Source organism: Ranitomeya variabilis, chromosome 3 (genome assembly GCF_051348905.1).
Source record: "Ranitomeya variabilis isolate aRanVar5 chromosome 3, aRanVar5.hap1, whole genome shotgun sequence".
Taxonomy (NCBI): Eukaryota; Metazoa; Chordata; class Amphibia; order Anura; family Dendrobatidae; genus Ranitomeya; species Ranitomeya variabilis.
This window is the reverse complement of record NC_135234.1, coordinates 549,460,462-549,472,820: the sequence shown is the minus strand read 5'-3', so window position 1 is coordinate 549,472,820 and position 12,359 is coordinate 549,460,462. Positions and strand designations below refer to the sequence as shown.

At 41.4% G+C, this 12,359-nt stretch overlaps 1 protein-coding gene across 2 annotated transcripts in view; it reads left to right on the top strand.

Moving 5' to 3' along the window:
* Positions 1-6,042: 6,042 nt before the first annotated feature.
* Positions 6,043-12,359, top strand: part of CLDN10 (claudin 10) — a 34,031-nt gene continuing 27,714 nt past the window's right edge. The window contains exon 1 of one of the 2 annotated variants that reach the window (XM_077297163.1): positions 6,043-6,383. In XM_077297163.1, coding sequence (XP_077153278.1) covers positions 6,170-6,383 — 214 coding nt within the window. In that variant the 5' untranslated portion in view covers positions 6,043-6,169. The remainder of the gene's footprint in view (positions 6,384-12,359) is intronic. The other variant, XM_077297164.1, reaches the window with a different exon arrangement.

Genomic DNA, 12,359 nt, shown 5'->3' with positions numbered 1-12,359 from the left:
AAAATGGCCCAAGTTGAGGTGAAAATAGATGGTGCAAAATGCAGGGATATTCTTAAGCAAAACCTGTTTCAGTCTGTCAGTGATTTGAGATTGGGACAGAGATTCACCTTCCAACAAGACTATGACTAAATGGCTAAGGCAACACTTGATTGGTTTAAGAGGAAACATATAAAAGTTTTGGCGTGGCCAAGTCAAAGCTCAGACCTTAATCCAATTGAAAATCTGTGGTCAGACTTGAAGATTGCTGTTCATCAGAGGAAGCAATCAAACTTGAAGAAGCTGGTACAGTTTTGCCTCCAGGAATAGGCAAAAATCCCAGTGGCAAGATGTGGAAAGCTCATGGGAACTTAGGGTACCGTCACACAGTGCAATTTTGATCGCTATGACGGCACGATCCGTGACGTCGCAGCGATCGTATGATTATCGCTCCAGCGTCGTAGATTGCGGTCACACGTTGCAATCACGGCGCTGGAGCGATGCCGAAGTCCCCGGGTAACCAGGGTAAACATCGGGTTACTAAGCGCAGGGCCGCGCTTAGTAACCCGATGTTTACCGTGGTTACCAGCGTAAAAGTAAAAAAAAACAAACCGTACATGCTCACCATCTGATGTCCGTCCGGTCCCTTGCCGTCCGCTTCCTGCTCTGACAGATCCGGCCGTACAGTGAGAGCAGAGTGCAGCGGTGACGTCACCGCTGTGATCTGCTCTCACTTTCCAGCCGGCAGACAGTCAGAGCGGGAAGCGGACGGCAAGGGACCGGACGGACATCAGATGGTGAGCATGTACGGTTTGTTTTTTTTTACTTTTACGCTGGTAACCACGGTAAACATCGGGTTACTAAGCGCGGCCCTGCGCTTAGTTACCCGATGTTTACCCTGGTTACCAGCGAACGCATCGCTGGATCGCTGTCACACACAACGATCCAGCGATGTCAGCGGGTGATCAAGCGACGAAAGAAAGTTCCAAACGATCTGCTATGACGTACGATTCTCAGCAGGATCCCTGATCGCTGCTGCGTGTCAGATTCGTGTCAGACGAATCGTACCGTCGTAGCGATCAAAATTGCACTGTGTGACGGTACCCTTATCCAAAGTGACTTCTAGCTGTAATTGTCACAAAAGTAGGCACTACAAAGTACTGATTTTAGGGGGTGAATAGTTATGCACACTGAAGTTTTCGTTATTTTGTCCTATTTGTTGTTTGCTTCACAATTAAAAGAAACAAAATGTTCACAGTTGTAGGCACATTCTTTACATGAACTGATGTAAACCCTAAAAAAAACAGTTGATTTCCAGGTTGTGAATACTTTTGTAAGCCACTCTAGATAGATAGAAGCTTTCCATGCAAAAATGCAAAGCTCTGAAGATTATCACCAGAACTTCTTATATACAAACCACAATAATGGGTGCAACACTCCAATACATGCTTGAGAAAAGCTCTGCCTTTTGAGACACATAGATATGCTTTATGGAAAACAAATGATTTGTGTGTATTTGCATCCAGAGAGCTATAATGTACTTGCATAACGTGCAGGATGAGTTGTAGTTTTGGTGCCATTTTTGAGAGGCCGAAGGAAAATATATTTTTTCAATTGATTATTATTATTTTTAATGCTTTGGAATAAAATCACACAAAATCTCTCTCTATCCCCACATCTCCAAGGTTTGCAATACTTCACATCAGTGTAACTTGGAAATGGTCTGCTTATGCCCTGGCTCTGCAGTGGACTGGCTGCTTGTCCTTCTGCTCCTGATCTAGTTTCTGTGGGCCACTGTCAGAACTGAGCCTGATCTTGGATTTATCATATTCGGGAGGCCAGTAGAACTTCTGGATCATCTGACAAAAAAAATGTCCTTTCTACAATGGAGAGTAGATGCATATATTGAGTTTAGGTCGATTCTAGGAGCCATAAAGGGAGAGCAGGACTGAGGTGCATTATATGTATCACAGGGGTGGCTAAGGAGTAAATGCTGAATTTTCCGGGCTGGGTAGGGTTGCTAAAAGGCTAATTTATGCTGGTTCTACAACTTTGTGACCTATGGTGAGTGATTTATATACAGTGGAGGAAACAAGTATTTGATCCCTTGCTGATTTTGTAAGTTTACCCACTAACAAAGACATGAACAGTCTATAATTTTAAGCGTAGGTTAATTTTAACATTGAGAAATAGAATATCAAAACTAAAATCGAGAAAATTACATTGTATAAATTATATAAATTTATTTGCATTTTGCAGCGAGAAATAAGGATTTGATCCCTCTGACAAACAAGACTTAATACTTGGTGGCAAAACCCTTGTTGGCAAGCACAGCAGTCAGGCGTGTTTTGTAGTTGATGGTGAGGTTTGTGCACATGTCAGGAGGAATTTTGGTTCACTCCTCTTTGCAGATCATCTCTCAGACATTAAGATTTTGAGGCTGTCGCTTGGCAACTCGGAGCTTCAACTCCCTCCATAAGTTTTCTATGGGATTAAGGTCTGGAGATTTGCTAGGCCATTCCATGACCATAATGTGCTTCTTTTTGAGCCACTCCTTTGTTTCCTTGGCTGTATGTTTTGGGTCATTGTCTTGCTGGAAGACCCAACTATGACCCATTTTTAATGTCCTGGCGAGGGAAGGAGGTTGTCACTCAGGATTTTATGGTACATGGCTCCATCCATTCTCCCATTAATGCAGTGAAATAGTCCTGTGCCCTTAGCAGAGAAACGCCCCCAAAACATAATGTTTCCACCTCCATGCTTGACCATGGGGATGGTGTTCTTTGGGTCATAGGCAGTATTTATCTTCCTCCAAACACGGCGAGTTGAGTTAATGCCAAAGAGCTAATTTTTTTTCTCATCTGACCACAGCACCTTCTTCCAATCACTCACAGAATCATCCAGGTGTTCATTGGCAAACTTCAGACAGGCCTGCACATGTGCCTTCTTGAGCAGGGGAACCGTGCAGGTATTGCAGAAATTTAAACCTTTACAGCGTAATGTGTTACCATTGGTTTTCTTGGTGACTATGGTCCCAGCTGACTTGAGATTATTAACATGTTCCCCAGTGTAGTTTTAGGCTGATCTCTCACCTTCCTCATGTTCAAAGATACCCCACGAGGTGAGATTTTGCATGTTGCAACAGATCGATGTCGATTGACAGTAATTTCGTATTTCTTCCATTTTCTTACTATTGCACCAACAGTTGTCTCCTTCTCACCTAGCATCTTACGTATGGCTTTGTAGCCCATTCCAGCTTTGCGCAGGTCTATGATCCTGTCCCTGACATCCTTATAAAGCTCTTTGTCCTTGCCCATGTTGTAGAGGATAGAGTCTGACTAATTAAAGGGAACCTGTCACCCCCAAAATCAATGGTGAGGTAAGCTCACCGTCATCAGGGGCTTATCTACAGCATTCTGTAATGCTGTAGATAAGCCCCCGATGTTACCTGAAAGAGGAGAAAAAGAGGTTAGATTATACTCACCCAGGGGCGGTCCCACTGCGGTCCGGTCAAATGGGTGTCTCAGGTCCGCTCTGGCGCCTCCTATCTTCATTCCATGACATCCTCTTCTGGTCTTCACGCCGCGGCTCCAGCGCAGGCGTACTTTGTCTGCCCTGTTGAGGGCAGAGCAAAGTACTGCAGTGCGCAGGCTCCGGGCGTCTCTGACCTTTCCGGCGCCTGCGCACTGCAGTACTTTGCTCTGCCCTCAACAGGGCAGAGAAAGTACGCCTGCGCCGGAGCCGCGGCGTGAAGACCAGAAGAGGACGTCATCGTAAGAAGATGGGAGGCCCCGGACCGCGACACCCATCGTACCGGGACCGCCCCTGGGTGAGTATAATCTAACGTCTTTTTCTCCTCTTTCAGGTAACATCGGGGGCTTATCTACAGCATTACAGAATGCTATAGATAAGCCCCTGATGACGGTGAGCTTACCTCACCATCGATTTTGGGGGTGACAGGTTCCCTTTAATTAATTGAGTCTGTGGACAGGAGTCTTTTGTAAAGGTGACTATGTAAGAGAACTGTCTTTAATGCAGGTAACGAGTTAACTAGGAGCGTCTAACTGGTCTGTAGGAGCTACAACTCTTAATGGTTGGTAGGGGATCAAATACTTATTTCTCACTGCAAAATGCAAATACATTTATTTTATTTATACAATGTGATTTTCTGTGTATTATTTTTGATATTCTATCTCTCAATCATAAAATTAACCTACCCTTAAAATTATAAACTGTTCATGTCTTTTTGTCAGTGGGCAAACTTACAAAATCAGCAAGGGATCAAATACTTATTTCCCCCACTGTATCCACACTTTTCTTCTATGGTGAAAATTATATAACAAGGCACCAATTCAAATGAACTTCACACCATGTAATACATGGAGCTGCATATGGTAGAAGTTTTCTCTTAGGCATAGTACAGCTGGATGCCCCCTACTTTTACATGTAAAAATGATGCTAAAAAAGAAAAGATAAAAGAAACATCATTGGTGGACTAAGTAGGGTAAAATAATTTAGAAACCATTTCCACACCCTCAATGTGATTGACAGCTCAGTCATACAGTCTTGTGCAGGGGCGTGCTGAGCTGTCTGGACAGTGATTAACATGACCATCCAATATGAGTTCAGGAGGTGCTGAGCTCTCTTCAGGTGTTCCCTGTTCCAGTAATTACTTAGCTAGTTTACTGAGCTGTCTGGCCTAGAAATCTGCCAGCTGTAGCTTTCAGCTCTGTCTGGCTTGTTTCTCTGTGCCTTGTTCTCAGCATTCTGACACTTTGTTGTTGGATGCTGGACTTTACTATTGGCTACCCATTTGTATCACCTCCTTTGATCTGGTCCGCTATCTTCCTGGTATTCTGACCTTGGACGACCATTATCTGACTACACCTTTGTTTCTTCCCACTGTTTATGACTTAACCTCCTGACTATTGTCTTTGGATTCCTTGACCATCCCGACTTTCAGCTTGTCTGTGATAAGTGACTTAGCATCACACATTCATTATGGGCCAGGGTAGTGAATGGAGTTGATCAATGTAGACCTGGTTCCCTCTCGTTTTCAGGCTACTCAGACTTTCAGTTATTACAAGACGCTAAGCTAGGCAGGACCAAGCTGTGCTTAATTTCCCATACCTGTACTGATCTAACAGATGAGCACATAGGATTTCTGCTTCCTGAAGCAAAGCAAATGGTGAAATGTGACTCCACCATTTTGCTCCCACCCAATATACCCCAAGTCCAAAGAAAGGAAGAAAATCACTTAACATAGAAGATAAATGTTATATTAGTAGAGGTCCAAAGCAGAAGAACAGAAGTTCCATGCTGACTTAACATTTTGAGGAAATTTAAGAATGGTGTAGATGTCATCAAAAGGTTTGCACTCACCATCGACATACTGTACATGGAAATTATGGAAACAGCTGTATTCAATAATTGATTAAAAATTAAAACGAGGTTCCAATCCATTCCTTCCCTCGCCTCATCCACTTACTCGGTCGAAGAAAATAATAAAAAAAGAGACCGTATTAATGAATGCCATAAAAATGTGTATTAACATTATTATGGATTCAGGGTTGCCAACTTGATTTATTTTTTTCTGGTTAACCTATAAAAAAATTATGGACAGCAAACATATTGACAATCAAATATCTAAACCAATGTCCAACCAGACCGTTTGCCTCTTCTGTACAATATCTACCATCCATACATCTATGCAGTTTATAGTGGAATTTTTTTCCCTGCTGCCAGTAACTTCACGACAGTTTGTCCTTTTTAACCATTTAGAACAGCACTATTTCTCAATTAATCATTAGTTTGAACTTTGTTTCCAAGTTTGACTTAACTTTAACATTATTGTTAGTGACTGAAAAGTATTTTTTATTTAAATTTACTGTCGGCCCAATATAAATGTTTTATGGTCTTCACATAAGCAAAAGAATACCACAATCATTCTCTTTTCATTATTACCCATAACACATTAATCCGTTCATTAATACATGGTAGTCATTCTTGCCCCAGTGCTTCGCCTCCAGAAAAATGTACTTTGCCCCTCAGTACGGATCACTCCTGAGAAAAGAAAACCATGTTTTACAAGGACCTGTTGTTTTTGTAGCGTCCTTGTAATGTAATTAGGCCTTCAGACCACCAGATCTTTTAACACAGCTCTCCGTGGATTCCAACCCACTACTTTTCGGATATGTCTGGATTTCAGATTATTGCATTCATATTTTGTGTTTGTGGCACCGGAGCCGTAATTGGTGCAGTGGTTTCAAACGAATGGAGAGTGACCAGCCGAGCCAGCTCTGTCATTACGGCCACTTGGGTGTTCCAGGGCTTGTGGATGAACTGTGCAGGGAATGCTCTGGGCTCATATCACTGTCGCCCACACTTAACCATTTTCCGTGTAGAAGGTAAGCAAGGCTCCTTTTTATTTAGTTTTTCCTTTATTTTCTGTTTTCTAAGGAAACTTTCGTGTGAAATATGAGTGATGAAGCTATTCTGTGTAGTTTTAGTGGATATTTGTAAAAGAAAAGATATGGCTACAAATATATTAATACATATTTCTTGTAAAAGCTATAAAAAACATTGTTGTAAAGTAATAATATTCACTCAAGTAATACATACGAACTAAGACGATATGGTAACGATGCTCACATAGTTTATGGTTCCTGGCTTACAACAAGGATATGTTCAATATGCTGGTTGTACCTAGCCAGTATGGGAACAAGTGATGGAAAAGTTGGGCACTTTGTGTAACTGTTCAGCATTCACAACCAGACAAATAAAGGGGATTTTATCAAGTCTTCCAACAGGTTTGTTTTTTTTAAATGTTGCAAAATTTTGCCATGTGCCATTTTTGTTGTGTGACTTCTTGCAATTTTACACTTTTCTAGCCACGCTTATAAAGTACAAATGGCCAGCCATAAACATTGAGACAGATTTCTGATCAGCAGCTTTATTTTTTTAAATTGTAATTTTTATTGAAAATGTTTCACATTTTACAGCAAAAGAAAAAATAATTATATTTTATATTTTTCACTATCATTTATAGGTTAACAACCAATCTTAAACTATAGTAATAGTTAAACATTTTTAAGTAGATGAAGAGTAAAATTTTACAAACAGACTCAGACAAAAGGAAAGGGGGGAAATGATGTGGAATGTTACGACCTAGTTATAGCCATCTCATAGAGGTCATACATTGAACATGGGCCAAACGGAATCCCAAGGAGACCAGCAGCTTTTTTTTTTTTCTTTTAAAACAAGTTGCATAAAAGACATAAACTCACTCCAGGATGGAGGTGGCCTAAAATGTATAGTGACATTTCTAGACAGAAGTGTAATGTGGCAAAGTGATCAAACATTGTAACAATTTTGTAAATTTTGTAAATTTGGCGCAGCTACAAGCAAAATTGACTTTCAAAACTTCCGCTCCAGATAAATTCTCCCCATAAAATGCAACATTTCTCTGTCTATCAGAGAAAGACAATTACTAGAAAAACTGAAATTATTGGGGATAAAAATGGCACCAGGAAAGTTCCAGATTTGTTTTGTGATCAGTTTCCCTTCTGTATTTTTTTGCTCTAGCTTGTGAGAAAATAAGACTGTGAGGACCGAACATTTGTGAATAATTCCTAATATTATGTGTAGTAAATTCTCTGGCGGATCAGGAAATATAACTTGTTCCTTATAAATACATGGCACCTGAAGGCAATGTATAGGCATGTCTTACCGTTGTGATTCTAAATAATGTATCCCCTTGGCAACATGCATTGATATGGACCTACCTCCAACCGGTTCCAACAACTTGCACATACATGTACTTGCATTACTGCTAAAGGATGTCTCCTGGATATTAATGGGAATGTGTCATCATAAAATTACATATTGCTTCAATCAGAATTTTGTGATACAAGAATAAAAAAATAAAAATGTATATACAGTGGTATGTAAAAGTTTGGGCACCCCGGGTCAAAATAACTGTTATTGTGAACAGTTAAAGGGAACCTATCAGATCCCCCATGTTCCCAGACCCACCAGAAGGTGTGTTTACATGTCTAAATACCCTGCCTAACAGTCCATATGTTACATTATACACATAAACAGATCTTTAGAAAAGTATTTCTTAAGTCCTCCTATGATATGTGCATGAGGCCTTTGACTAGTTGATGGGTGTTAGTGTCCCGAAACCAGTTGACATGTGGGCTTGATGACATGACTTATAAGCGCCTGCATCATCGCTAGCATTATATATACAGTACAGACCAAAAGTTTGGACACACCTTCTCATTTAAAGATTTTTCTGTGTTTTCATGACTATGAAAATTATACATTAACACTGAAGGCATCAAAACTATGAATTAACACATGTAGAATTATATACTTAACAAAAAAGTGTGAAACAACTGAAATTATGTCTTATATTCTAGGTTCTTCAAAGTAGCCACCTTTTGCTTTGATGATTGCTTTGCACACTCTTGGCATTCTCTTGATGAGCTTCAAGAGGTAGTCACCGGGAATGGTCTTCCAACAATCTTGAAGGAGGTCCCAGAGATGCTTAGCACTTGTGGGCCTTTTGCCTTCACTTTGCGGTCCAGCTCACCCCAAACCATCTCGATTGGGTTCAGGTCTGGTGACTATGGAGGCCAGGTCATCTGGCGCAGCACCCCATCACTCTCCTTCTTGGTCAAATAGCTCTTACACAGCCTGGAGGTGTGTTTGGGGTCATTGTCCTGTTGAAAAATAAATGATGGTCCAACTAAACGCAAACCGGATGGAATAGCATGCCGCTGCAAGATGCTGTGGTAGCCATGCTGGTTCAGTATTCCTTCAATTTTGAATAAATCCCCAACAGTGTCACCAGCAAAGCACCCGCACACCATCACACCTCCTCCTCCATGCTTCACAGTGGGAACCAGGCATGTAGAGTCCATCCGTTCACCTTTTCTGCGTCGCACAAAGACACGGTGGTTGGAACCAAAGATCTCAAATTTGGACTCAGTAGACCAAAGCACAGATTTCTACTGGTCTAATGTCCATTCCTTGTGTTCTTTAGCCCAAACAAGTCTCTTCTGCTTGTTGCCTGTCCTTAGCAGTGGTTTCCTAGCAGCTATTTTACCATGAAGGCCTGCTGCACAAAGTCTCCTCTTAACAGTTGTTGTAGAGATGTGCCTGCTGCTAGAACTCTGTGTGGCATTGACCTGGTCTCTAATCTGAGCTGCTGTTAACCTGCGATTTCTGAGGCTGGTGACTCAGGTAAACTTATCCTCTGAAGCAGAGGTGACTCTTGGTCTTCCTTTCCTGGGGCGGTCCTCATGTGAGCCAGTTTCTTTGTAGCGCTTGATGGTTTTTGCCTCTGCACTTGGGGACACTTTCAAAGTTTTCCCAATTTTTTGGGCTGACTGACCTTCGCTTTTAAAAGTAATGATGGCCACTCGTCTTTCTTTACTTAGCTGCTTGTTTCTTACCATAATACAAATTCTAACAGTCTATTCAGTAGGACTATCAGCTGTGTATCCACCAGACTTCTGCACAACACAACTGATGGTCCCAACCCCATTTATAAGGCAAGAAATCCCACTTATTAAACCTGACAGTGCACACCTGTGAAGTGAAAACCATTCCCGGTGACTACCTCTTGAAGCTCATCAAGAGAATGCCAAGAGTGTGCAAAGCAGTCATCAACATTTTTGTTACGTATATAATTCCACATGTGTTATTTCACAGTTTTGATGCCTTCAGTGTGAATGTACAATTTTCATAGTCATGAAAATACAGAGAAATCTTTAAGTGAGGTGTGTCCAAACTTTTGGTCTGTACTATGTATATATATATATATATATATATATATATATATATATATATATATATATATATATATATACACACACACACACACACACACACACTGCTCAAAAAATAAAGGGAACACTAAAATACCAAATCCTAGATATCTCTGAATGAAATATTCCAGTTGCACATTTTGATTCATTGCATATGTTCAGAACAATAAAACATAACAATTATCAATGTAAATCAAATATCCCATGGAGGTCTGGATTTGGAATGATATTCAAAATCAAAGTGGAAAATCAAATTACAGGCTGATCCAACTTAAGTGGAAAAGTCTCATGACAAGGAAAAGATGCTCAGTATTGTGTGTGGCCTCCACTTGCCTGTATGACCTCCCTACTGTACGCCTGGGCATGCTCCTGATGAGGTGACAGATGGTCTCCTGAGGGATCTCCTCCCAGACCTGGACTAAAGCATCTGCCAACTCCTGGACAGTCTGTGGTGCAACGTGACATTGGTGGATGGAGCGAGACATGATGTCCCAGGTGTGCTCAATCGGATTCAGGTCTGGGGAACGGGCGGGCCAGCCCATAGCTTCAATGCTTCATCTTGCAGGAACTGCTGACACACTCCAGCCACATGAGGTCTGGCATTGTCCTGCATTAGGAGGAACCCAGGGCCAACCGCACCAGCATATGTTCTCACAAGGGGTCTGAGGATCTCATCTCGGAACCTAATGGCAGTCAGGCTACCTCTGATGAGCACATGGAGGGCTGTGCGGCCCTCCAAACAAATGCCACCCCACACCATTACTGACCCACTGCCAAACCGGTCATGCTGAAGGATGTTGCAGGCAGCAGATCATTATCCACGGCATCTCCAGACTCTGTCACGTCTGTCACATGTGCTCAGTGTGAACCTGCTTTTATCTGAAGAGCACAGGGCGCCAGTGGTGAATTTCCCAATCCTGGTGTTCTGTGGCAAATGCCCAGCGTCCTGCACGGTGTTGGGCTGTGAGCACAACCCCCATCTGTGGACGTCGGGCACTCAGACCATCCTCATGGAGTCAGTTTCTAACCATTTGTTCAGACACATGCACATTTGTGGCCTGCTGGAGGTCATTTTGCAGGGCTCTGGCAGTGCTCCTCCTGTTCCTCCTTGCACAAAGGCGGAGGTAGGGGTCCTGCTGCTGGGTTGTTTCCCTCCTATGGCCCCCTCCACGTCTCCTGGTGTACTGGCCTGTCTCCTGGTAGCACCTCCAGCCTCTGGATACTACGCTGACACACAGCAAACTTTCTTGCCATAGCTCACATTGATGTGCCATCGTGAGCCACTTGTGTGGGTTGTAGGGTCCGTCTCATTGTACCAAGAGTGTGAAAGCACAACCAACATTCAAACGTGTGTATATATATATATATATATATATATATATACATACACACATATACACACAGCTCTGGCAAAAATTAAGAGACCACTGCAAAATTAACATTTTGTCAGATTTTTCTCATCATAGATATATTTTTGAGTAAAATGTCAATTGTTATTTTATTCTATAAACTTCTGACAACATGTCTCAAAATTTCCAAGCAATAAATTTTGTATTTTTTTTCTGGAAAGGAGAAATGGTCAAAATGAAATAAAAAAAACAGTGTTTCAGGTCTCAAATAATGCAAAGAAAACAAGTTCATAATTATTTAGAAACAACAATACTAATGTTTTAAATCAGGAAGAGTTCAGAAATCAATATTTTGTGGAATGACCATGATTTTTAATTACAGCTTTCATGCGTCTTGGCATGCTTTCCACCAGTCTTCCACACTGCTTCTGGCGCAAAAATGTAAGCAGTTCTTCTTTGTTTGATGGCTTGTGACTATCCATCATCCACTTGATTACATTCCAGAGGTTTTCAATGGGGTTCAGGTCTGGAGATTGGGCTGCCCATGACAGGGTTTTGATGTGGTGGTCTCTTAATTTTTGCCAGAGCTATATATATATATAAATTAGGCAATTCAACACTGGCCACAGTGGCTGTTCTAGACTTTTACTTCCTGTTGTTTCTGGAAATTCACATGGACACTGGCAGCACAAGACTGACTCGCACTCTATTACTTGCATGGAAGCATCTACTGTGTGTGTGAAAAGGTAATTGTGAAGGTATGGAGAGCAGGTTCAGGTGTGATATTAACTGCTGTGAATGATTGATGCTGTGTTATCAACTGTGCATAGGGGTGGTTCCTATCATTATAACCCTGCCTCTGAAGATAATGTGCCTGCTGAAAACTCATTATGAAATTATAAGAAATATGAAGCTGAAATAGCCCCAGTGGCCAGTGTGAAAATTACAAGTATTTTTAATTTTTTTTAAATACCTTCACGACATGTTACTCAAGAGCATGTCACAGGTCAGGTCACCGAGTATGGAATGGGCTCAGGAAAATTTTTTAATAAAACATTGTGTATATATATATATATATGTATATATATATATATATATATATATATATATATACATTCTACTGTTTATAGGGGACCTGTGGACCCTTTATACAGTGTATGAAGGAGCTGTGGACCCTTTATACTGTGTATGGAGG